This window comes from Rhinoderma darwinii, chromosome 5, assembly GCF_050947455.1.
Source record: "Rhinoderma darwinii isolate aRhiDar2 chromosome 5, aRhiDar2.hap1, whole genome shotgun sequence".
NCBI classification, from domain to species: Eukaryota; Metazoa; Chordata; class Amphibia; order Anura; family Rhinodermatidae; genus Rhinoderma; species Rhinoderma darwinii.
Genome location: NC_134691.1, coordinates 73,129,213 through 73,156,288, shown reverse-complemented (window position 1 = coordinate 73,156,288; position 27,076 = coordinate 73,129,213). Strand labels below are relative to the sequence as shown.

Genomic DNA, 27,076 nt, shown 5'->3' with positions numbered 1-27,076 from the left:
CATTGCCCCGCTCCTGAGTCCTGACAAGTGTGTGCGTGCTGTCAGCATGATCTGATGCCACCAGCGTGCACTAATTAGCGGCGGCACTGAAGACCGAACATGGCGGGCGCACTACAAAACACCCTCATATCCTGTCTTCAGTGCCTTTGCCCATTAGTGCAGAACCGGCCGCTTCACCTTATGCTGACCACGTGCGCACACTTGTTGTCAGGAGTGGGGCAATGGCTGTATTACATAGCCGCAGCAGCGCTCTAACGCCAGAGATCAGAGAAACCTCTCTTCTCTGCCGCTATTCCCCTGAATGCTGCGATCAAAGCGGACTGCAGCATTCAATGGAAAAATGAGAAGGGGGATGGCCCTTAGATCGTGTCACAGGGAATCCCTGTGACGCTTCCCTGTGACATGATTGAGGGACATACCATATATGGGCAGACAGCCCAGGGTCCATTGAAGGACCCCAGGGCTGACTTACCATATTTCCTGTTGTTGGGGCATACTTAGGTATGTCCTAACAACTGCCTGTACATAAAATATTAAAAATAAAGTAAAAACATAAAGTAATGTTAAATTATAAAAAATATACATACACATTTTTTACAATAAACATTACGTGTGTGTACGCTGTAAAAAAATAAAGTAAAAACTGCTTTCTTTCACTTATTAATATGAGGCACAAGGTCCTATAAATTGAACCTCCATGTGCCTCACATTAATAGTAATTAACCCCATTATCTACCTCACACATTAACTCAATGTTGTCCATTATGACTGAGAAACATGATGGGGTTACTTACTATTAATGTGAGGCACATTCAAAATTCATCACACCACGTGTCTCATCAGAAAATGGAAGAACTTATTTATTTTTATTACTGTTGGCAAAGTATCATATTGGTATCGAGAATCACAATACTACACAAAGTATCGGTATCAAAGTCCAAATTCTGGTATCGTGACAACCCTACATCCCGCCGGCCTACGCAAGAGTCCCGTCTCAGGCTGCTGAGGAGGCTGTGGAGCAGCTCCGTTCCTCGGGGGGAATGGAGCTATATGAGTATAAGTTTTTTTTATTTGTTTAGGGTGGCACTATGTGCATGGGGGGCTCCCGAAGCTGTTTGGCACTATCTAGAAAAGGGGGATGTATGTGGCACGACCTATAAGGGGGGATGTATGTGGCACGATCTACAAGGCGGGGCTGTATGTGGCACCATTCACAAGAGGAGTTATGTGTGGCACTATTTACAAGAGGGGTTGTGTGTGGTACTATCTATAAGAGGGATTGTGTTTGGCACTATGTACAAGATGGGTATGTTACACTATGTACAAGGGGGGTGTAACTATCTGTGGGTATGTGGACTCACTGGGCCATACCGCCGTAGCGGTATAGCAGCTGGCCAAACAGGGTACAAAGTCAATGTCTATTGTTTGGATAAAGGTACCTGTGACAAGTCAGACAGTATCGATGGTTTAGGCTCAGATGGAGAAATACAGCGGGTGTAGTAGGCGACACAACACGACTCCAACTCAGTATAGCACAGGAACACGGTAGAACGGGAAATAGGATACAGGTAGCAGGAACGTGAACACTGGAATTGGAACGGGAACACTGGAACTGGAAAACACTCAAGGAACCATTTGCAAACACATTTGCAAAGACAGACAAGGGTAGATACAAACACGCTCAGGCAATGCAGGGAGGGACAGAGCCCTTCTTATAGTCCAGGGTGATCTGGGAGAAATCAGCTATCTCACACATGTGTGCGCTCTGGCTCCTTAAAGGTAATGTGTTTTTTTTAGTTAAACACTTCGTGTAGAAATGATTAAACATTGTTCTAATTTTTTTAATTTTTTCACAAGTCAGGAAATATAAATTAGATTCTAGTTTATAACATTTCCCAGTGCTGGTCACTAGATGGAGCAATTCCCAAAATTGCAGCATTGGCATGTGGTAAAGCAACCACATTGCTTTATGCTGCAAAATTTGAGAATACACACTCGCTCTAGTGAGCTCACAGAATCCCCTCTCCTTTATCCTGGCTAGTGCCAGGAGAAAGGAGGGGATTGAACGGTCAAACCTCCTTCACTGTGTGTCGCCATTTTTTGAGCTAACACACAGTGAAGTAGGTTTACATACAGTAGTAAACGCACACTAAAACACGTACATACACAGACCTAACTTACCTGCTCCTGTCGCCGCCGCTCCCTCCGGTCCGTCCGCTCCGTCTGCTCCCTCCACTCCTCGTGCTTGCTTCAGAACACAGTCCGGAAGCCGCGACCGGAAGTAGTAATCTTACTGTCCGGCCGCGGCTTCCGGTCCACAAGAAAATGGCGCCGGACTTCGCTCGGCCGAAGACCTTCAATTTGGACTGTGTGGGAGCGGCGCATGCGCCGTTCTCACACAGACGGCGTACAGCATAGTGGATGGAACGGGCCCCGTTCGCATTCACTATGGGGCTGTATGTGCCGTATTACCTGTCTGTATGTGTCGTTAATCGGAGATGGAAAAAAAAATGGCAGCCCCCATAGAGAAAAAAAAGTTAAAAAATAAAAAAAAAAGTAAAACACAAACACACAAATAAATAAAACATTTTTTAATAAAACACTAAAAGCAAATTGATATAAAAACATTTTTTTTCGCGACACTCGTCCTTTAAGGCTGGACTGAGCTTGCAAGCGCACCCTAGTGTTCACTGCGGAACAGGACGGTCGCATGTGCAGACATCTCTGGAGAGAAGGGCATCGACAGGATGGGAGGAGTTAGTGGTCAGCGGCCACGGAGGTTACAGTGGCTCCTCTTGGGACCAGAACGAGAGAGAAACTTCTTAATGAGGGTAGGAGCATTGAGATTCTCTTCTGGCTCCCAGGACCTCTCCTCTGGACCAAACCCCCTCCAATCTACTAAATAAAAGGTTCTAGCTCTTACTTTTTTGGTGTCCAGGATCTCCTTAGCCTCAAATATCTCGGCCGAACCACTGGGGGCAAATGCAGGGCTAAGAGTCTTAGAGTAGCGGGTCAGAACCACAGGTTTCAGGAGAGAAACGTGAGAGGAGTTGGGGATCCGGAGGGTAGCGGGCAGCCGAAGTTTATAAGAGACCGGGTTGATCCGCTGCAGGATTTCAAAGGTTTCGAGGGACTTGGGAGCGAATTTGCATGACGGTACCCTCAGCCAGACCTTGGTACCCTTAAAAAACAGATGCGGCTCTCTTCTCCTCGTATCTGCCATTCAGTTCATGCGGTCGACTGTCTGCAGAATAGAGGACCAGGTTTGCTGCCAGATCCGTAAAAAGTCCCGGAATGCAGAGTCAGCTGCAGGCACCTTGGAAGCAGCAGACACAGGGAGAGGAATACGTGGATCTTGGCCGTAACTATGAAGGACGGTGTGGAGGCGGTGGACTCACTTGTGTGGTTGTTATAGGAGAACTCGGCCCAAAGAAGAAGTTGCACCAGTCATCATGCTGCCTGGAGATGAAGTATCGTAAGTAGTACTCCATGATCTGATTGATCCTCTCAACTTGGCCATTGGACTGGGGGTGGTAGACTGTGGAAAAGTCCAACTTTATATTGAGGATTTTACTGAGGGCCCTCCAGAACTTTTAGGTGACCTGAACCCCCCGATCAGACACGATATGCAGAGGTAGGCCGTGCAGGTGAAAGATGTGTTGGATGAAGAGGTTGGCCAGTCGAGAAGCAGAAGGTAGGCCGGTCAGCGGAACAAAATGAGCAATCTTAGAGAATCCCACCACCACCCAGAGCGTACTGCATCCAGCAGAGGGGGGCGGATCCGTGACGAAGTCCATTGCAATATGCTGCCAGGGAGCATTGGGCATAGGCAGCGGCTGGAGCAGGCCAGTCGGTTTGGAGTGAGTAACTTTGTTTGCTGCGCACACCGTGCATGAAGAGACAAAGTCCATAATGTCTTTGGGCAGCATGGGCCAACAGAACTGACGGGCAATCAGGTGTCGGGTTTTACTGACACCCGTATGACCAGCCAGTTTAGAGCTATGTCCCCAATGGAGGATTCTTCTTCTGTCTGCCAGAAAAGGCATCGGCCCTCACATTCTTATCGGCAGGGCGATAGTGGAGCTCAAACTGGAACCGGGCAAAGAACAGCGACCACCTGGCTTGGCGGGAGTTCAGCCTTTGGGCCGTCTGGAGATAGGTGAGGTTCCTGTGGTCAGTGAAAATCAGGATGGGATGAGCTGCGCCCTCTAGTAGGTGTCTCCACTCCTCCAGAGCCAGTTTAATGGCCAGTAACTCCCGATCCCCAATCGAGTAATTGTGCTCTGCGGAAGAGAAAAGCTTGGAGCAATAGCCACATACCATTTTATTGCCTTTGGGACCTCTCTGAAGCAGAAGTGTGCCAGCACCAACAGAGGAGGCGTCCACCTCCTACGAAAAATGCAGAGACACATCAGGATGAGGGAGGGTTGAGGCTGACGTGAAGGCACTCTTCAAGCTATTGAATGCGGCCTCTGCCTATGGAGTCCACACCTTGGCGTTCATGCCTTTCTTGGTGAGGGTAGAGATGGGAGCGTTCAGTGAGGAGAAGTTTGGGATAAACTGTCGATAAAAGTTGGCGAATCCCAAGAAACGCTGTATGGCCCTTAAGTCTTGTGGGCATGGCCATTCAAGGACGGCCTTTACCTTCTCAAGATCCATCTAGAGATCCTGATCCGAGATAATGTAGCCCAGGAAGGGTGGAGACTTTCTCTCGAACACGCACTTTTCCAGCTTGGCATACAGACGATTCTTCCTTTATTCGCAGCAAAACTTGACGGACATGTCTCTGATGAGTCACTGGATCTGGGGAAAAAAATCTGAATGTCATCGAGATAGACCACAACACAGACAGAGGAGATCTTTGAAGACGTCATTGACGAACTCTTGGAAGACCGCGGGAGCATTACACAGACCGAAGGGCATTACCAGGTATTCATAGTGCCCGTCTCGAGTGTTAAATGCCGTCTTCCATTCGTCACCCCGGCGACTCCGGATTAGGTTGTAAGCCCCACGCAGGTCTAGTTCAGAGAAAATTTTGGCTCCTCGTATGCGATCAAACAGTTCTGAAATCAATGGCAACGGATATCTGTTTTTTTAAGGTGATCTGGTTGAGACCCCGGTAGTCGATGCAGGGTCGAAAAGATCCGTCCTTCTTGACGAAGAAGAACCCAGCCCTGGCCGGGGAGGAGGATTTCCATATTAAACCCCTCTCCAAATTCTCCTTAATATAGGTGGACATAAAATTGAGTCTCTGACAAGGAGAGAGGGTATACCCTACCATGGGGAAATGTCTCCGCCTCCTTCTTGCTAAAGACATCCGCAAACTGAGAGTAGTGAGAAGGCAATCCTGCCAATGACCGAGACTGGGGAGACTGGGCCAGATGGATCTGACCCAGGCAACAGTTGAGGCACTCGGAACCGCACTGGAGAACCTCTCCAGAATTCCAGTCCAGAACTGGGGCATGTAGTCGGAGCCAGGGCAGACCCAACAGCACTGAGTTGACAGCCATGGGCAGGACAAAAAAATAACATGAGCTCGAAACGAAGGGCTCCCACTTGGATCTACAGTGGTTTGGTCACAGCTACAATAGGGTTTGGCAGAGGCAGTCCATTCACTGAGGCAACAATCAAAGGCCTCTCCAGAGGGGTTGTGGGCAACTGGAGAATATCCGCCAGGTCTCTCCGAATTAAGTTAGCTGCGGATCCAGAGTCCAGATAGGCAGAGACCCGGTGTGTTTTCTCGCCGGACACTATGTCCATCCCCGTGACCAACTTGGAAGAAAGTCCCTCCTCACCCAGAGTTGTCTCTCCAACCAACCCTAGGTTCTTAGGCTTTTGGGGGCACAGACGCACAAGATGGCCTCCGAGGCCACAATACAGAGAGACTAGAAAAGGGATACAAAAGAAAACAAAGCACACATACAGTAGTGCCTGAACCAATCAAAAAAATTGGTGGGAACAGAGGTCAAGTTATGCTAACCTGCTGTAGTTATGCTGGGAGCATAACATCCAGTTTGGCATGGTCCAGTTGTCCACTTGGATATAGAGGTTTAGGTCGGGTTGCAGCCTGAGTTCCGATCCAAGAGCTGTCTCAGCCTCGATGTGTAGATAATGGAAATCAAGACGAAAAAAATGTAATGTTCTCGAGCGCAGCCGTAAGAGTGTTCTCCACAGGTCTATCTCTTCGGTCATCACAATATGATAGACGAAATCAGGTGAAGTAAAAGAACATTTATTTTGTACAAAAGGACGACGCGTTTCAAAGCCGAACGGGCTTCTTCCTCAGGTTAGGTACAAATGATGTATGTGTTCACGGTACATGTTATTTTATAACCGAAGCTCGGGTCGGCTGAGGTAACGACTACCGGGTTAGGGTTATAGGTCATAATGATGTTAATCGTAACAGATAGAAAAAAGGAAGTAAAATTGTTTGCTTGTGACAAACATATAATATCACAAAAACATCATATAAAAATATAATATTTATTTAAAAGGGGGAAAAAATGTTTTTGTGTTTCCACTATATAGGATTGCGATTGTAGCAATTAGATTAATTAGTACATTTGACTAGAGTTAATATTTAAATAGAAATTGAAATTTTAAATGTAGACGAATAAAGAAATTATCCTCTATGTATTTTTTTAAAATGGCTAAGTATTACTTTGTCATGGTGGTATGCCGCTATGATTCTAAGGAGGCCTAATGGGCTCATTTCAAGTCGTAGTCGAAGTGAACAAGGATGAGCGTGACGTGTTGTAATGATAGCTCAAGGAACAAAAAAATGGGGGGTGTCAAAACTTTCCCTTTAGACTCCGGAGGTAAATATGAAACTACATGCATAAATGCAAGACATAATGGGGAAGAGTAGAGATATAATTCTATAGCAAATTATAATGGCTTTTTAGATCTCATAAATAGCGTAACCTATTTGGTTATACCATGTCCAAATTGATAGAATATTTGGTGTTCTTATTGTACTGAAACCTATTTAAGTACAGTCAAAACAGTATAATTTTTAATCTTTTATTTTTAGGATTAGGATCTCAATTTTTACGTATGTTTGGAGAATGTACGAGATATGTTGTATGTGTAGGGGTCATTCCCTTTTATCTTGCAAAGCAGATGTTGGCAGATTTTAAATGATAGTTTCCATAATTTCATTTAGACCTTCTGGTATCAAGGTCTTTAATTTATAGATCCAAAAGATCTGCCGTTTGCAAAAGGACTCATACCGATCTACTTGGTTTTCATCTATTTGCTCAGTAGGTGTGATGAAGAAGCAGTCAAAATTATTATTGTGTGCAAAATTACAATGTTTGGAGATACTGTGCAGAAGGAATATATTTTTACAATTTGATCTGTGTTTATTCAGCCGACAATGTAGAGGCTGAATTGTCCTTCCCACATATTGGAGTCCGCATTTGCAATTAATTAGATAGATCACAAATTGTGATTGACAATTCAGTTTCTTCTCTAGTCTAAATTTATTACCAGTTTGTTGGGATTGAAAGGAATCTGTACTAGTGATGGTTAAACATTACAGGCATCGCGTCTTTCCGCATTTGGAACTGCCTATCTTGCATATAGATGTATTCTCATATTTATCTCGCATGAAATTATTTTCAGGGAAATTCACATGGCTAGGAGCCAAAATGTTTTTAATTGTCTTTGCTCTTTTGAACGTAATTAATGGTTTCGAGGGTAAGATAGTTCGAAGAAAAGGATAAATTTGTAAAATGTGCCAGTGTTTATTTAAAATATCCCTGATGTTTTTATGTGCGGAATTGTATTTGTTAACAAAATGAAAAGTGAAATTAGGATGGTTTCTCACCTCGAGAGGGCTTTGTTGTTCTGTTTTCATGGTCCAGTTGTGTTAAGGCTTCAGTCTTTTTGTAGGCATCAGATAATAGTGCACTCGGATCGCTTTTTTCTTTAAAGAGGCTCTGTCACCAGATTATAAATGCCCTATCTCCTAATAATCTGATCGGCGCTGTAATGTAGATAACAGCAGTGGTTTTTATTTTGACAAAGTTCTGAACATTTTTAGATATATGCTAATTAGTTTCTTAATAGACAACTGGGCGTGTTTTTACTTTTTACCAACTGGGCGTTATACAGAGAAGTGTATGATGCTGACCAATCAGCATCATACACTTCTTCCAGCCCAGCTTCTTTCATTGCACAATCACACTGTACAATGGGCTGGAACGATGAGAAGTGTATGACGTATTTTCTACAAACGTTTTAAAGAAAAAAAGTTATCCGAGTGCACTTTTATCTGATGCCTACAAAAAAACTGAAGCCTTAAAGGGAATGTGTCGCTAGAAATTGTATTTTTTTTAGTTAAACAATTATTATTTGAGTGATTACACATTGTTCTAATTTTTTTAATTTTTTCACAAGTCAGGAAATATTGTCCATGTGCTGGGCACTAGAGAGAGCACTTCCCAAAATTGCAGCATGGTCAATGTGGTAAAGCAACCTCATTGCTTTATGCTGCAAATTTGGGGTAGACACACTCTCTAGTGTCCTCACACAATCCCCCCTCCCTTATTCTGGCTAGTGCCAGGAGAAGGAGGGGGTTTGAATCGTCAAACCTCCTACACTGTGTGCCGCCATTTTCTGAGCGACTGCACAGTCTAAGAGGATTAGATACAGTGCTCAGCAGACAGTATAACACAAACATACACGAACGTAAAATACACATCACATACACGAACATAACTTACCTGCTCCTGCCACCTCTGCCACCTCCGCTCCTATTCCTTGCGCCTTCGCTTCCTTGAACATATGACTGGAAGCCGGGGCCGGAAGTCATCATCTTACTGTCCGGCCGCGGCTTCCGGTCCACATGAAAATGGCGCCGGATTTCGCTCTGCCAAAGACCTTCCTTTTGGTCTGTGTGGGAGCGGTGCATGCGCCGTTCCCACACAGACGGCGTACGCTATAGTGAATGGAACAGCTCCCGTTCGCATTCTCTATGGGGATATATGTGCCGTATTCCATCTCTGTATGTGTCGTTAATCGACACATACAGAGATGAAAAAAAAAAATGCCAGCCCCCATAGAGAAGTAAATATAAAAAAAAAGTTAAAAGTTGAACACACGAACACAAATAAATTAATTTAATTTTTTTATCATACTAAAAGCAATATGATAAAAAAAAAAAAAAAATTCATGACACCTTCCCTCTAACACAACTGGATTGTCTACCAGATAACAGCACAATAAAAAAAACAAAAAAGAGGAACGCAGAACAACAAAGCCCTCTCGAGGTGAGAAACAGTCTTAATTTCACTTTTAGTTTTGTTACCAAATACAATTCCGCACATAAAAACATGAGGGATATTTTAAATAAACACTGGCACATTATACAAATTGATGCTTTTCTTCAATATGTGGGAAGGACCATTCAGCTCCTACATTGTCGGCTGAATAAACACAGATCAAATTGTAAAAATATATTCCTTCTGCACAGTATCTCCAAACATTGTAATTTTGCACACAATAATAATTTTGACTGCTACTCCATCACACCTATTGAGCAAATAGATTAAAAACAAGTAGATCGGTATGATTCCCTTTGCAAACGGGAGATCTTTTGGATCTATAAATTAAAAACCTTGATACCAGAAGGTCTAATTGAAATTATGGAAATTATCATTTAAAATCTGCCAACATCTGCTTTGCAAGATAAAAGGGAATGACCCCTACACATACAACATATCTTGTACATTCTCCAAACATACGTAAAAATGGAGATCATAATCATAAAAATAAAAGATTAAAAATTATACTGTTTTGACTGTACTCAAATAGGTTTCAGTACAATAAGAACACCAAATATTCTATCAATTGGTACATGGTATAACCAAATAGGTTACGCTATTTATGAGATCTAAAAAGCCATTATAATTTGCCATAGAATTATATCTCTACTCTTCCACATTATGTCTTGTATCTATGCATGTCATTTCATATTTACCTCCGGAGCCTATAGGGAAAGTTTTGACGCCCCCCATTTTTTCGTTCCTTGAGCGATCACTACAACACGTCTCGCTCATCCTTGTGCACTTCGACTACGACTTGAAATTAGCCCATTAGGCCTCCTTAGAATGATAGTGTCATATCACCATGACAACGTAAGACTCACCCATTTTAAAAAATACATCAAGGATAATTTCTTTATAATTCCTCTACATTTTAAATTTAAATTTCTATTTAAATATTAACTAGTAAAATGTACCATTTAATCTAATTGCTACAATCCTATATAGTGGAAACACAAAAAAATTTTTCTCCCTTTTAAATAAAACGTGAATTTATATTATATTTTTATATGATGTTTTTGTGATATTATATGTTTTTATTCGTCACAAGCAATCTATTTTATTTCATTTTTTCTATCTGTTACGATTAACATCGATATGACCTATAACCCTAACCCGGTAGTCGTTACTTCAGCCGACCCGAGCTTCGGTTATAAAATAACATGTACCGTGAACACATACATCATTTGTACCTAACCTGAGGAAGAAGCCAGTCCGGCTTTGAAATGCGTCTTTCTTTTGTACAAAATAAATTCTCTTTTACTTCACCTGATTTCGTCGGTCATATTGTGATGACCGAATAGATACACCCGTCGAGAACAAGCTTACGGCTGCGCTCGAGAACATTCCATTTTTTTCGTCTAGATTTCCATTGTTTACAATACAGACAGAGTCCCGAGGTGCGTCTGCGTTGTCTCTCCTGGATAGAGAGTTTGAGATGGTCCGTCCTCAAAGACTCCTTAGGTGGAACAGCAGATGAGGACAGAAGGGGTTGCTGAAATGTGAGAGCCAGACTAGGGAGTCCTCTCTCCCAACGAGCCTCTCGGAACCATTCTCGGATCCTTATGTCAATCCGGGCGGCCAGAAGAATGAGATCATCCAGGGTAGATGGCAGATCTCGGGTGGCAAGCTTGTCCTTAATCACGGGGGACAGTCCCTTCCAAAATGTTGCCACGAAGGTCTCGTTGTTCCATAACAACTCTCCCGGTAGGGTGCGGAAGTGAATGTCGTACTCGCCCACGAAATGTCTGTAGGAACCCGTGGAAATCAGGGTGTCTCTGGTCATTGTCATCTGCCCATGCTAGGTCCCTGCCAGTGAGGAGAGAGAAGATGAAAGCGACCCTTGCGCCGTCAGTGGAAAATGCTTTGGCATACAGGCTGAAGTGGATCTGGCACTGGTTGAGAAATCCCCTGCAGGTCCTCGTGTCTCCATCATAGTGATGAGGAAGTGGCAGAGAAAATCGGGGGTCAACACTGCCAGGAGGTGTAGTCGGAGGATCCGTACTGCCAGGAAGTGTAGTAGGATTAACATCAGAGGCAATAGGAGCAGATGTCGGGAGTACTGCAGCTTGCGCATCCAGTCGCTCTATAATGGAGTTCACCGCCTGGAGGAGTTGGTCCTGTCATAATTGGCAGACTAGCATATCCGACTGCATGGCTTGTGATGTCGTCACATTCTTGAGTTGACCAGCCGGGTTCATGGCCTGAGCGTACAATCACGATCTGCGTGTATGTGGACCCACTGGGCCGTACCGCCGTAGTGGTATAGCAGCTGGCTAAACAGGGTACAAAATCGTATGTCTATTGTTCGGATAAAGGTACCTGTGGCAATTCAGACAGTAGTGATGGCTTAGGCTTGGATGTAACTCTGGCAGCAGGCAGACAACAGGTGCGAAGAAATACAGCGGGTGTAGTAGGCAACATAACACGACTCCAACTCGGTATAGAACAGGAACACGGTAGAATGGGAAACAGGATACAGGTAGCAGGAACGGGAACACTGGAACTGGAAAACACTGAAGGAACAATTTGCAAAGACAGACACGGGTAGATACAAAAAACGCTCAGGCAATGCAGGGAGGGGCACAGCCCTTCTTATAGTCCAGGGTGATCTGGGAGCAATCAGCTCAATCTCACACATGTGTGCGCTCTGGCTCCTTAAGGCTGGACTGAGCTCGTGAGTGCATCCTAGTGGTCATTGCGGAATAGGACGGCTGCATGGGCAGACATCTCTTGAGAGAAGGGCGTCGACAGGATGGGAGGAGTTCGTGGTCAGCGACCACGGAGGTTACAGGGGGGTGTGAGGCACTATCTACAAGGGGGGCTGTATGGCATTATTTGCAAGAGTGGGTATGTGGCACTATTTGCAAGAGTGTGTATGTGGCACTATCTACAGGGGGCTGTGTGGCACTATCTACAAGGGTGTGTTGGGTTTCGGGTCAGTTTTTTTAATAACTATTATGATTATGAAACAACATAATTAAGTCATAACAAAAGTAAAAATATCAGTGTTTAACTGTTTGTTCCAATTTTCATAACCTAGTAACTAAAGAGTACACTGGTGACCTAGCTGTATTTTTACATTGCACACAGAGCTGAAAAATTTTAATTGTCGTGAGGGCAGGGGTTGTTGGTTGGGGTGGGGGGGCCCTGTCAAAAGTTTGCTATAGGGCACAGTCTTTGCTAGTTACGCCCCGGCAGAGGGGGCGATGACCCTACAAAACTATCCCTTGACTCCTATGATATAAAGCCTATAGGTGTGGGGTACAATTAACACAACAATGTAGCAGAAAAGAGAATAACAATCTTTATTGAAAAAGTCACAGGATTAAAAAGATGAGTCATGCACAGCATGAAAGTAAAACGTTCGTCTGATGCCAGAGATACAAGTGCACCATGGGTGAATGGACACATATATATGGTAATAGCAGCTGTGTTAAATAGATAGACCATACAAGTTTGATTAGGAGTTAATCAGACAGGACAGAGATTGTAAAACACAAGTGAAAAAATAGATAAATACACCCCCGGACGAAGGCATCCCGCCGAAACGCGCGTCGGGTCTGACGATCTCTCCTGCCTGAGACATCACCATGGGTATGTGACCAGCTACATTCATCTTTCTTTGCTGTTTTATTCATAGACCTGATCTGTACTGACACAGAGACTTCACCAATGTATTTATCTATTTTTTCACTTGTGTTTTACAATCTCTGTCCTGTCTGATTAACTCCTAATCAAACTTGTATGGTCTATCTATTTAACACAGCTGCTATTACCATATATATGTGTCCATTCACCCATGGTGCACTTGTATCTCTGGCATCAGACGAACGTTTTACTTTCATGCTGTGCATGACTCATCTTTTTAATCCTGTGACTTTTTCAATAAAGATTGTTATTCTCTTTTCTGCTACATTGTTGTGTTAATTGTACCCCACACCTATAGGCTTTATATCAGATGTTGAGGGTCAGTGCACCAAGATATACTTGGTTTTACAGAGGATCTCGTTTTTTACTCAATTCATGTATTTACATTTAATTTGACGAGATCGCTTCCTGTTTGTACCAATAGGTTTTTCTTGACTCCTATGAGTATGAAATAGAGGTAGTAGATATTGAGATTATCATCAGTTACACTTGGATTGTCAGGCTCCAATTGTGGTTATGCAATAACTATAGACATATATGTAGACATCCATATACTTTCAAAAATAACTTAGAGCACACAGGGGGGCTATGTGAAAAACCTGACAGCGAAATGCACGTCAGCATTTTTCCGAAGTAGTCTTGTTTGTGTTAGGGGCACAGTAATCAGCAAACGGGTTGACATTGGTTTATGGCCCATTTTTTTAAAGAGACTCTGTCACCAGATTATAAGAGCCTTACCTCCTACATAATGTGATCGGCGCTGTAATGTAGGTGACAGCAGTGGTTTTTATTTTGAAAAACTATCATTTTTGAGCAACTTATGAGCAATTTGAAATTTATGCCAATTAGTTTCTTGATGACCAACTGGGCGTGTTTTTACTTTTTACCAAGTGGGCGTTGTGGAGAGAAGTGTATGACGCTCACCAATCAGTGAGCAATCAGTGTCATACACTTCTCATTGTTCCTGTAAAGGATCTGCCAGACACAACTTCTGTGTCGACGCCCATAGGTAATCAGTCTGCACCTGCTTCTATGTCTGTGAGACTGACTCCATCTTCCACCACCCAGGATGGCAGGCTTAGGAGTGGGAGAGCCTATCACAGCCTGGCCAGACGGAGCTAGTTCCCGCCCTCTGTCTATTTATACCTGCCTTTCCTGTTCCTCCTTTGCTAGTGATTCTTCTCTGTTGGTTTCATGGCCCTGCTGCAGCTTCTTGAACTACTGATCCTCTTATTGTGATTGACCTTGGCTTTTCTGACCACTCTTCTGCTCTGCGTTTTTGTACCTCGCTCATCTCCTGGTTTGAATCGGCTCGTTCAACTCGCTTGTTGCTCACGGTGTTCCCGTGGGCAACTTCCCCATTTCCCTGGCTTCTTTGTACCCTTGTCTGTTTGTCTGTCGTGCACCTATTGAGTGTAGGAACCGTCGCCCAGTTGTACCCCGTCGCCTAGGGCGGGTCGTTGCAAGTAGGCAGGGACTGAGTGGCAGGTAGATTAGGGCTCACTTGTCTGTTTCCCTGCCCCGACATTACAGTTCCAGCCCAGCATGATCCACAGCACACTGTGATTGTGCAGTGAAAGAAGCTGGGCTGGAACAATGAGAAGTGTATGACGCTGATTGGTCACTGATTTGTGAGCGTCATACAATTGTCTTTACAACGCCCACTTGGTCAAAAGTAAAAACACGCCCAGTTGTTCATTAAGAAACGAATTAGCATAAAGCTAAAATTGTTCATAACTTGCTAAAAAATGATCGTTTTTCAAAATAAAAACCACTGCTGTTATCTACATTACAGCGCCGATCAGATTATGTAGGAGATAGGCCACTTATAATCTGGTGACAGAGCCTCTTTAAATCTTGGCTTTTGGGACTACACTGTCAGTGCAGTAATTGTCTGGGTGTATAACCTTTGTCCTTTGTCTATTATTTTTTCAATGTTTTGTGATTATGCTATACTCTTATTATGATATGCTATTTAGTGCATTGTGGTCCCCTAACCACCACCATATTGTTTTAAAACAGTTTGTAATTTGATGTCTTGATAGTCAATGTGTTTTTATGCTGTTTCACATAAAGAATTGAACTCTTTTGTATAGTACAAACTGTGTGCTATTTGTTATTATTGAACATATATGGATGTATCTTCATATATGTCTATAGGTATTGTATTTATGTATTGATATACGTATACAATTATAATGCTTTTTTGCCTGGATTGGTATAGGTATTAATCCAGTTGTGGTTACGGTTTCTAAAGCATTTAGCAGAAGATGTATTCTCTACTAGGGACAAATAACAAATTCGGAAAAAAGATTTTATCAATATTAATGTATTGCATATTAGAATAATACTTTGGCAGAGATAGACAGACTTGACATTTATGACCAATGGGATAAAAACTAAAAACCTTAAGCAGCTTTTCTAAGAACGAGTCATTTTCTAATAATTTACACAACCATTCAGACTTTCATACAAATTAAAAAGGGATCATGTAGAGTTGCCAATGTAAAAGTTAACCCATCAATGACCTGGGCATTTTATAAAAGTTAGAAGATGTATGAATATTACTGAATATTTATCTGAAAGCACAAGAAGTACAATATCACAGTGACATGTTTCTGTTACACATCACGTACTAAACTACATAGAAACGCAGACAAGTCAAAGGTCATGGATATAGTTCCGAAAGCTGTGCCTAGAAGCATGAAATAAGAAAGCATAGCTGTGACCGTGATAAGAGAATGGTGGGATATGAGGGGCAGAGGCATAACTTCAACTTCAATATTACGGATCTGCTCATATTCGTCAGTGGGATTTTCTGGAACCTCTAAGGCTCCAGAGCCTAGTTAAAGCAGCAACCTCTGCACTCCTTATAGCTATGTCCCTGATGGGGGAGTTAGGGGGACTGAAATAAAAACAAAAACAAAAAAGGAGATGTAATTATTGATAGAGACGGGCTTAACTATAGGGGGTGCAGATGTTGCAGTTGCACCCGGACCTTGAAACATGAGGGGGCTGAAAAGGCCCCTCTGTCCTATATGAGGAGATCAGTACTATAAATTATGCTGTAACATACTTTGTATTGGGGCCCAGGAGCTGTAAATTACCTCTCTGGTGATTCAGTATGCTGGAGGACGACTCTGTTCATAGTAATGTTTGACTCCCGGATTGAAATCTTGAAATAGGATGATGAATGCTTCCCACTTTAACCTTTTTTATTTTTTTTCAATGAGAATAACAGATTTCTGTATGTTCACTGGGCAAAATAGTGTAGCGGGCAATGCTATTCTGCCCTTCAAAAAAAAAAATCCTGGTGTAACAGATGTTTGCTGATAGCATTTACATTTATAAAGATTCCCTTGAACTCAATGGCCATTCCCATAAATGTTTCCTATGTTTTGCTGTAAAAACTATGGAAGAGGGCTTAAATAAAATAGAAATGAGGGGGTACAGGGTATGAATGAAGTCTGGATTTGTTAAAGTTGGCACTAAATGTCATAACGCACAGCAAGCAGGGTTAGAAAAGCCATCATGGTTAGAACAAGTAGATCTAGGATTGTGGTTGTGAGAGCAGTAATTTGTGTATACTGGAGAAGGAAAATCATCAGTGGGAATCTCAAAAGTCTACCTCTACATTTAACACTTCACAGTCTAATTCAGCATGGGATGTTGAGTACCTTTTGAGGTACTATGGTTTATTTATTTTGAACTAATATGTTTTTTCTCCATGCACATGTATTCGGCTTCTTTTACTATTCGGTTAGTTGCCCTTGAAAACAGACTATGGTTTCTCTTGTCAAACATGTGACCCAAAGGCTGGGTACAGGTAAAAAAAAAAAAATTGTGCCAAAACAATTATATTAAAGAGGACCTGTTGGCGCTCTTGACATGTCTGTAAATACTTGCATGGTCCATAAAATAAAAATTCTGGAACATCTTTTCTTAGAACTGTACATTGTGCTGTACCTCTGTTATTCCTCCTGGAAATGTATGAATAAATGAACAACTAGGGACTTTGTAGGGACACGTTTCATTGACAAAGGGAATGGTATTTCCTCACTTAAAGTTCTCTGTAAAGTCTACTGATTCACTTATTTTCTTAAGTATATACATTTTAAAGGGAATGTACTTTTTTTTATGAATTAAAAAAATATGTATTGAAACATATTTTTTTTTTAGTCCGTTAATATTTGCGATTGTTTATTTTTTTTAATTCTATTTCCTTTCCATGATTATGGGGGCAACCATCTTGCTGCAATAGCATTACAGTTACAGCAGATTAGCCTAATGCCAGTTTTTAACGGCTTTCGAGTGGCAACCGATAGTCTTCACGGACCCATTCACTTTAGTGGGTGAATCGGGTCAGTGAAAACTGACCCTATTCTCTGCTCCGTGGAAAGATAGGACATGTTCTATCTTTTCACAGATTACTGACGGGACTAAGCCGGCTCACACTGTCCTGTGCATGAGGCATAATGCCCGCAACCATTGTGTGCCGGCCGGCTCCCGTCAGTGATCTGTGGAAAAATAGGACATGTCCTATCTTTCCACGGAGTGGAGAATAGGGTCAGTTTTCACGTAAAAGTGAATGGGTCCGTGAAAACTATTGGGTGCCACTCGGATGCCGCGAAAAACTTCCCGAGTGGCACTCGGTCGTGTGCAACTGCACTAAGATATGACTTCATCTGATAAATTTATAGCAAACAAGATATAAAAAAATTATTGTTACAAACTTAATCTCTGAACTTTCTGTAGCAACTTTTTACTTTCTCCACTATCTTGAAACCACTAGCCTAGGTACTCTTTTATAATACAGTACGCCATGTAACCTGTAACGTTGTTACAAATTACTTTTAATGTTCATGCAACTATTTAATTATTTTTTGCCACATTATCTAATTCTAGTAAAACAATTGCCTAGGAGACCTGTATCTGTATCTCCATCCCATTTTGCATGTTGTCTACCATTTTCGGACCAGTCCTAAGACTGCAGCAATTTTCAGAGAATAGATAGTTGTGTGTCTGTTCCATCTTCCCAGTCATTTCAGACTACAAGGAATGTGTCTGAGGGCTGAAGTTTGATACCCAACATGTCCTTAGGTGTAACCAAAAATACAATCAAGTGACATGTCAGACATGGGAGCAGTATAGTAAGGGTAGTGGAATGTCTCATTCAATAGGTTCTCCAATTCTATTCTTTACTTTCATATAGGCAGTTGTCCCTAGTCAAACTAAGTGTCCTCATAAGAACAGATGAAGAATGATAATCTTCCAGACTGATTGCTCCTCCAGTTTAACAGGGCTATCCGCCTACCCGGCCCTTGAAATCCTCTGATTAGTAAAAAGAAAAAGGGAGATGTAAAATGGAACAGTGCCATAGGGAACCTGTATAATCCTTCTGTAAAGACAAATCAATCAATGGTGCACCTTTTTTTCTTCTTCACACAAAACAAGCATTGTTATTCCCAATTCCCATTGTGTATCTTATTTTAGGTAAACAAACTCAGCTATACAATACTGTAATAATAAAATACGATTTATGAATTGTAATTATTTTATTAAATAATACCTTTCAATTAAATTTAAATTAAACACATTATCCAGGGGAGCCCATATATTGCAGATACAGATGTTAAAGTTATAAAATCTACCCAATTTTTTTTTTAAATACTTAAGTCTTAAAGAGGCTCTGTCACTAGTTTATTAATGCCCTATCTCCTAACTAATCTAATAGGTGATATGATGCTGATAACTACAGTGTGATTTGTTTTCAAAAAGGTTTATGATTTGCAAAGTTATGAGCATTCTCCTAAAAATGCTATGTGGCTATACTTGCCAAATAGGAGGTGACTCTTTCTTTTCACTCTGTCCAATCAGCATACAACTTCGCCCCCTTCCCTGCCCAGCAACACAGTGTGATCATATAGTATACAGCTTCCCTTCCCGAATGTGTTTTCAACTGGTTATTATCTCCGGTTGTATCACAGCTAAAACTGCTGGTGGGATATGAAAGATCAGAATCTCATCTTTCATATGCCACCAGAACCACTGTTCTAGGTGGTCCACAGCCTGATATTAGGATATTTGAAGTGATCCCCCTTTCCTCCAGCCTCAGTCTTTCACACTGTGTGAAGCAGCTTCATGCTGATAGGACAGCATCAGAGGCTGTGAGGTAGCTGCACCTCAGGAGAATCGCTGCTGTTGACACACATTTGTCAAGTATAGGCTCATTTGCATATTTAGAAAAAAGCTCATAACAATACAAAACAAACGTTTTGGGACACAATTTTCACTAGCATTATCAGTGTGATAGCGCCTATTAGATTAGCTAGGATATAGGGCATTACTAAACTAGTGACAGATCCTCTTTAACCAGTTGGAGCAGAATCACAAACATGCACGGCACAGAATGCAGCCATTAGCGCATTCTGTGCATGTACGTGAAGAAGATCATGGAGGCACAGAAGCTGTGCCCGCACGATCGCCGCAGGAGCCCAGCTGTGACTGATAGACATAGCGACAGTGACATTAAGTTGTTTGACAGAGGGAGTTCCCTCTGCCACCAATCTGCGGACCGCGCATGCAATCGCCGACCACCGACGGTTTGCCATGGGAACCTGACAAAGGCCCCCAAGTCTGCCCTGGCTGTATGCCTATTAGGCCGTGCCAGTGGCATGGCCTAATAAATTACCTGTCAGTTTTACACTGACGAGCACTAATGCTTTGGTATACAGTATACCAAAGCATTATGTAAGCGATCAGAATATCGCATGGTAAAGTCCCCTAGTGGGACTAATAAATAAAAAAAATAAAACCGTTAAATAAAGTTTATTAAAAAAATTAAAATAAAAAGATTACAGTAGAAATTAAAATAAAACCACTTTTTTTTTCCATAAAAAGTGGTTTTATTTACTATAAGTGAAAAAAAACGCACAAAACACACGCGTATATGGTATCGCCACGATTGTAACGACCCGAGTAAAAAAGTTAACTCATTAATTAAACCGCCGTGTGAACGCGGTAAAAAAAACACACAAAAACCATGGTGACATAGATATAAAAAAGAAAAAGTTACAGCTCTTGAAATGCGGCGATGCAAAAACAAATAATTTTTGTTTAATAGTGTTTTAAATTGTGCAAAAGTAGTAAAACCTAAAAAAATCACTATACATATTTGGTATCACCGTAATCGTACTGACCCATAGAATAAAGTTAACATGTTATTTACACCGCATAGTAAATGGCGGAAATTTGAAACGCGAAAAACAATGCTGTTTATTAATGCTGGACTAGCTGTTTTTTTTCACTAAAAAAACTCAAAATATAAGCAATATAATATATACACCCAAAAATTATAGAATGAAAAAATACAACTCATCCCACAAAAAAAAAAAAAAGCCCTCATATGGCTATATTGAGATGAAAATTAAAAAGTTATGACTCTTGGAAGGCCGTGGAGGAAAAAACGAAAAAAAATAAAAATGCTTGGTCCTTAAAGCCGAAATAGACCTGGTCCTTAAGGGATTAAAATTGATTCCTTTCTTTTTTTTGTGTCGTCCCACAATGCATTGCAGTACACGCTTCTTTACAAGTGACCTATAGCAGCATTTATTATGAATTTACAACTACAGAACCTCCATTTAGCACATAGTATTTTTTATTTTTTTTAGACAAATTCAGATTTATTTGCTATTAGGAGACTGGGTGACAATTCCAGTGGGCACTGCAATGATTGTTAATTAGCCATTGCCACCTGTTAGACCAAGAGATTACTCAGGTACATATACAGTAGTAAATACTTCACAGAAAAAGGATTTATATATTCAATAAAACTTATTTTTTGTTATAGCTCTTGAAAAAAACAAGACCTAGGCTACAAATCATTATCTGAACACAACTTCACAAGTGCCATGAAAAAAAATGAAGATTTTCTAGAAATGTAATAATAAATTCTTAACTGTGAAACAAGTCTTAATGTACTGGGGTGAAATCATTTGTTTTTCATGGTACAAGCAATGTTGTTCTGCCAGATGCTATCTACTATGTTTACCTTGCACACCTTGAGCAGATGTTTAGAGTGACTTTTGCTTGAGGTTCAGTGGTGTAAGTGCTACGACCTTGGCTAAATTTACTTCCAGATGGCATGAGGCTGGTAACACCTTCCATTCGTAGATCATCAAGGTCTTCTGGAATATAAACAACCAAGGATACATTACAATGGTGCTTTATAAGAACCTGTTACAATATAATAATTCCCATGAGTAATCACTTAGACTTCTATTTATAATTTTGCGTCCATGTAAAATCTGGATCCGGAGAGCTAGTAACATTACAGACAACTTGACATCCAATATTGACTAAAAATACGAATATAGAAAGTAAATTCCACTAATTTAATCACATAATGAAACCATGCTAATCCTATGTGGCATTACATTATCAGTCATGTTTCAAGGCATGGAACACACACAAGCCGTTTAGATATTGGTTAAAATATAATTATAGAAATCCTAAATGTGGCCATACACATAACTGTCAGAAGAACACTTGTTCAGCCGACAGTTAATTCTCCTGACTCCCGATTCGTCTGGGCATGCATGTTTATATCATTATTGAGAGCGGAATAAGCTGCAGCCGGCTTTCCCATGGGAACAAAGGTTTAGGCATGTTAAAACATGATGGATACTCCTTTCGTCTGCTGTCGGGGAAGAATCTGGAAACCACCATACAAATCGTTAGCCGCTCCAGACGAATTTAGCGGTATCGGCTGGGCTTTGTCTAATGTCTATGGACACCTTAAAGGGAATGTGTTGCCAGAAAAACATGTTTTTTTTTTCAAAATTAAACATTTAGTGTGTGGGTGAATAAACATTGTTCAAATTTTTTTTATTTTTTTCGCGAGTCAGGAAATATTATAAATTTTTTCTAATTTATAATACTACCCATTTTTGGTCACTAGATGGAGCTAGTTCCCAAAATTGCAGCATTGCAACATTGGGTTAAAAGCCCTCGCTCTAGTGAGCTCTCAGCATCCCCCCCTCCTTTATCCTGGCTAGTGCCGGGATAAACGAGGGGTTTGAACGGTGTAACCTCCTACGCTGTGTGTCGCCATTTTTTGAGCTAACACACAGTGTAGTAGGTTTACATACAGTAGTAAACACACACAAACACGAACATACATTGAAATCTCTTACCTGCTCCTGCCGCCGCGGCTCCCTCCGGCCCGTCCGCTCCCTTTGCTGCCGCTGTTCCATGTGCACAAGTCCGGAAGCCGCGACCGGAAGTAGTAATATTACTGTCCGGCCGCGACTTCCGGTCCACAGGAAAATGGCGCCGGACGGCGCCAATTTCGAATAGGACTGTGTGGGAGCGGCGCACGCGCAGTTCCCACACAGACGCCGTACACGGCAATCAATGGGACGGGAGCCGTTCGCAGTCCCTATGGGACTGTGGCTGCCGTATTCCATGTCTGTGTGTGTCGTTAATCGACACACACAGAAATGGAACAAAAAATGGCAGCCCCCATAGGGAAGAAAAAGTGTAAAAATAAGAAACAGTAAAACACAAACACACAAATGAAAATAAACGTTTATATTAAGGCACTAACATCTTTAACATATAAAAAAATTATTTGTGATGACACTGTTCCTTTAAGTCACACAATGTTATCTTACGGTGTTAACAATTTTATGTTGAAGTTTTAGGCAGAGCTCTGAAAGTGTAGAAATCCCATAAACACTCTTAAGTAAAAATGTTCTTGCATTAAGACTTCCAGAATACAAATACAGAATATACAGAATAGAAAACACCTATATCTCAAAAAGTAAAAATAATTTTTAAGAAAATGTATATAGGAAGTTGGAACAATCACATTGATACACAATTTTATTTAAAAAAAAAAAAAAGAAAAAACGATGTCAAAGGCGTACATAGCTTTTAAGTTCTCTTCCTCTGTCAAGTTTTTAAAAATGTATTGTATTTAGCCAATCCTTAGTTACATCCGTTTCTACAAAAGTTGAGTAACAAGCAATATAGCTGCTATTACACATTTGATACCCCTTTAACATCCAATCTGACCAGCTATGCTGAATTATGGGAATCAGGGATGTTTTACTAGTAGCATAACTGGGCAGATTTCCCTTTAAGGAGACTGGGAAATCAAGTGAAAGTTCCATAGAAATTGTTATGGAATCATATTGGATATCACTCAACTTTCCCAAAAACACATATGCCTAAAAAGAAAAAAGCGGCTTAAACAGAATTGCAAATTTTTTGAGGTAAGGGGACAACGAAAAGACTTTACCAGTCAATTTTAGGTTTTAGGGTGGAATTCTCTTTAGCTAAAAGGGCCAAAAGGGCAAAGAGCTTTCTTAATTAGAGTTATACAAACAGTCGTTTTGCCACCTTCTCATACACAAAACAATAGCTGAAAAAGTAAAGTTCAACCAACAAATGCACTAGTTATTTGCTGTCTCAGCACACATTATGCATAGACATCCCAGAATTTGGACAGCTCTTGATGGATTACTTGATAATTTGTTGTTCCTAACACAACTTTCGCTCTTAAACTATGGTAGAAGAAATCTAGACCTCCACATTCTTAAGTTTATAAGCCCTGCTAAAAAAGTACACAAATCTAGACAGGTAGAAGGACTAAAACGGAAAGAACGCTAATTAACAAAAAGAAATAAAAAACACAACTAAGCGCTCTATAGCTATATACAATCTAAATCACAACTGTCCTTTAAAGAATTGTGAAGCTCCTGAAAGGGATTGTGAGCTCCTCTTTTCACAGCATATAAGATATCCTCTGGACCTGTGCCCTCCGCAGCTATATGAATGTCTCCAAACCACGTCACCTTGGTAACCTATCGCCATGCATCGTGAGTGCCCTCTTCTCAACACTACTGAACAAGGAATCTTTTGGCAATACCAGTTTCCCATGCTTCTCTATCAATTGAAATGATCTGGCTTTTTGACAGACACTGTTTAATTATGAATAGGCCTGAGACTTCTTTAAGATCTGACAATCCCATTACCTTCCACTTGCACCAAAAAGGGATAAAAAGGCTGCACTTTTCATCTATATTTATTTGTTCTCAAGTGCTAGATTTATACTGCTTGTGTTTTTTTGTTGGATTGGTAAATATAAAATTATGTGGTTTTTTTTCCTTATTTCCATAGCTCAACAGAAAACACAATTCGGTTTTGTTAGTTAGCTGAGAAAAGTTGCAGTGTACGTTGTGAACATGCAAATTGTACTGGTGAGACCCTCCTGTATGGTGTGGCTGACAGCAGGAGAAAAGATAATCCAGTTCTGAGACAGGGCGAGTCGAAGCACAATGTACAGCTGCCGGTTTCTTTGGACTTTGACATCTAAAATTAACGTCAAGAAATAACAAAAGCTGTAACCGATATGTCTTTAGAAACAAGCATATCTGTTGAAGGATATCTGTCATCTGACAGAGACCATGATGTTAGGGTATATATAATGTTCTGAGAAATAGAAGTAGCTGCACCTACTAAACTGGCCCATGATCTACAACTCTAAGGCTCTGTTCACATCAGCATCAGAGGGTCTATTCTGAGCCTTCAATGCAGATACCTGGCAAAATGACAGACTTTACAATGCGACGCGACAAACTGTTATAAGTCGATGGATACAGGTAATGTGTTGTGGTTTCTGTTATAAACTACGAACCACAATGCAGATGTGGACAGAGCCTAAGAAATCTTAGTAGATTATTTTTTATCAAATTGCATTTTGGAAGAGAGCTCTCAGATCTCTCACTTACCATAGGGGGCACCAAAGCAGCCTTTGACCTAAGGGTCTGAGAGGTCATTAAGTTGGTACAAATCCCCTTCTAACTCTTGTTAGGGCATCAAAAAGTTGTCTTAACATCATAGAATCTTTCAAGTAACAGATGCCCTATAAATTAAAGCATTAAAAAATATGACTATAACCTCCATAATCCCCTCCCTTCTTTTCTGTACATCCTTACCCAATCCATTTACTTGTTTAATGAAAATCATAAATAATGAATTTACAAAAAAATAATATTGAATATATTACAAATTTCAAGACTAAACCTGGCAGAAGACAAAGAATGATTGCCAGATAAAAGATTTCAATTCCCTTTTTTTAGCCACTGCCCCCTACATCAGTCTTTCATCTGTATTTTATCTAAAGTATTGGGTGGATATTTGAGAGAAAATTCAAAAAAAGGCTTTAACCTATAACCCCAGCTGTCTTTCTCCACTACTACTCTGACATCCACTCTAATGGGCTTCACCAAGCAGCAACTTTCTTTTCCTATTTCCAGTTCTTACCTTAGCGCCTGGATTTTTGCATCCTATTTACATTTTTTTCAGTAGGAAATTGTACAAGGCAGACATATTTTACACTACAAGTGTACAACTATAAGTAATATACTCTTTAAATCTAATGTGGACATTCTGATATGAAGCACAATAATAAATGATTTTATATATATATATATATATATATATATATATATATATATATATATATATATATATATATATATTTTATAACTATTGCCCAAAAGCAATCTGCAAGCAAACTCTAATGTGACCACTTTTACTTTATAAAGTTGATGATTTTGAGTATAATTCGATTTTTAATAGAAAATGTGTATTAACATTTCTAAAACTGTAGAATGTGTGAGAACCACTCATGTTAGGAAAACAGATGTGAAGCCAAATGTGACAAGTTCTTTTTAATAGCTCCCAAAAAAGCCCAGCACTTAAAGGGAACCTGTCACCAGCATTTCACCTATTAAACCAGCAATACCTGATGGTAGTGGGTGAAAGATCATTTCTATATAACCTATAATTGTCTTCTTAGTCGGCTCTGTAGCTTTAGTATTCAGTTTTTTCGTTTTCCCGCACCGTATGATAATGAGAATAAAAGAGTCAAATCTTCGTTTGAAAAGAGTCATATCTACATTCCTCAAGTCTTTCCGAGTTTACCCCGCCTCCTTACTTTTGATTGACAGCTCCTCGCCTCCCCCCCCCCCCAGCACACAAAATCCCACGATTGTGCATTAATGGTCCTCTTCTGGGGTGTGCGCACAAAGGGACACCGGATTATTACGATAAAAGGCGTGAAATGTTTCAGACCACTATTTACGGTCGAGGGAGGAGTTTAGGAGAGGGGATAATGATAATGAACTTTTGATAGCATCGGCTAGTGAGGGATAAGTAATGTTCAGTAGGTGAAATGCTGGTGACAGGTTCCCTTTAAGGTTAGGTTTATTAAAAAAAAACAAAAATCACAGGAGCTTGCCAGAATTAAGACACTGCATAGTGAAGGATTGGTGGCAGAATATAATAATCTTAATTATAACTAATTGTTATATATCCTATTGGATATCATATTGTTCAGTCTTTACATTGAAACAAAGGCCAACATAATGTTTTAAAATGTTTGTTCATACCAACACCAAAGAAAGGTGAATTTTTGGATGGACTACACAATAGGAGCCATATTGAAATATAAATGTAATGAACTCCCTAGTGCTGGAAGGAGCCACTCAGAGATTTTTATCAATGTGTGGGTAATTGACGGATTGGTGCTCCATAGTACTAAAGCCTGAATACATACTGTATATTGAGACACCGCTAATAATTTTGTATACTACAGCTTCAGTTTTAGTTTTAAAAGGAGGCTCCCATTAAATATGTATTTTATTTTAGGGACTCTGCCTCGGTGTGTAAGCCTGCCATGACAAGCCAGGATCTCAGAGATCCCTTTACTCATAATGTCATAAGTTACATTACTTGAGTCTGATTTTATCCATTCATTTAATGGGACAGTTCAAACCAAATAACCCATCTCAGATTGTGGGTTCCCTTGCCACTAGCGGATTGTGGGCAGGGGGTACGCTGGTGAACAGTGTGACAACAAATTGTAACGTCAGGGTTTTCTAACAGTTGGTTGCAGTTCCTTACGGTTTAGAGCTAGGTCCCATTTGGAGGAAACGATGCCCGAATAGGGAGTTGATAAAGGGGTTCCTTAAAACAGGCAACTCCTTAAAAGTTTTATGATGCTTTAATTAAGAGCATAAAGATGC

The 27,076-nt window shown here is 40.8% G+C and overlaps 1 protein-coding gene across 3 annotated transcripts in view; it reads right to left on the bottom strand.

The window, feature by feature from the left end:
* The window catches only part of C5H8orf34 (chromosome 5 C8orf34 homolog), a 392,453-nt gene that overhangs the window by 124,958 nt on the left and 240,419 nt on the right, over positions 1–27,076 (bottom strand). For 2 of the 3 annotated variants that reach the window (XM_075828255.1, XM_075828257.1), the window contains exon 8: positions 21,031–21,166. In XM_075828255.1, the coding sequence (XP_075684370.1) occupies positions 21,031–21,166 (136 nt within the window). The remainder of the gene's footprint in view (positions 1–21,030; positions 21,167–27,076) is intronic. The other variant, XM_075828256.1, reaches the window with a different exon arrangement.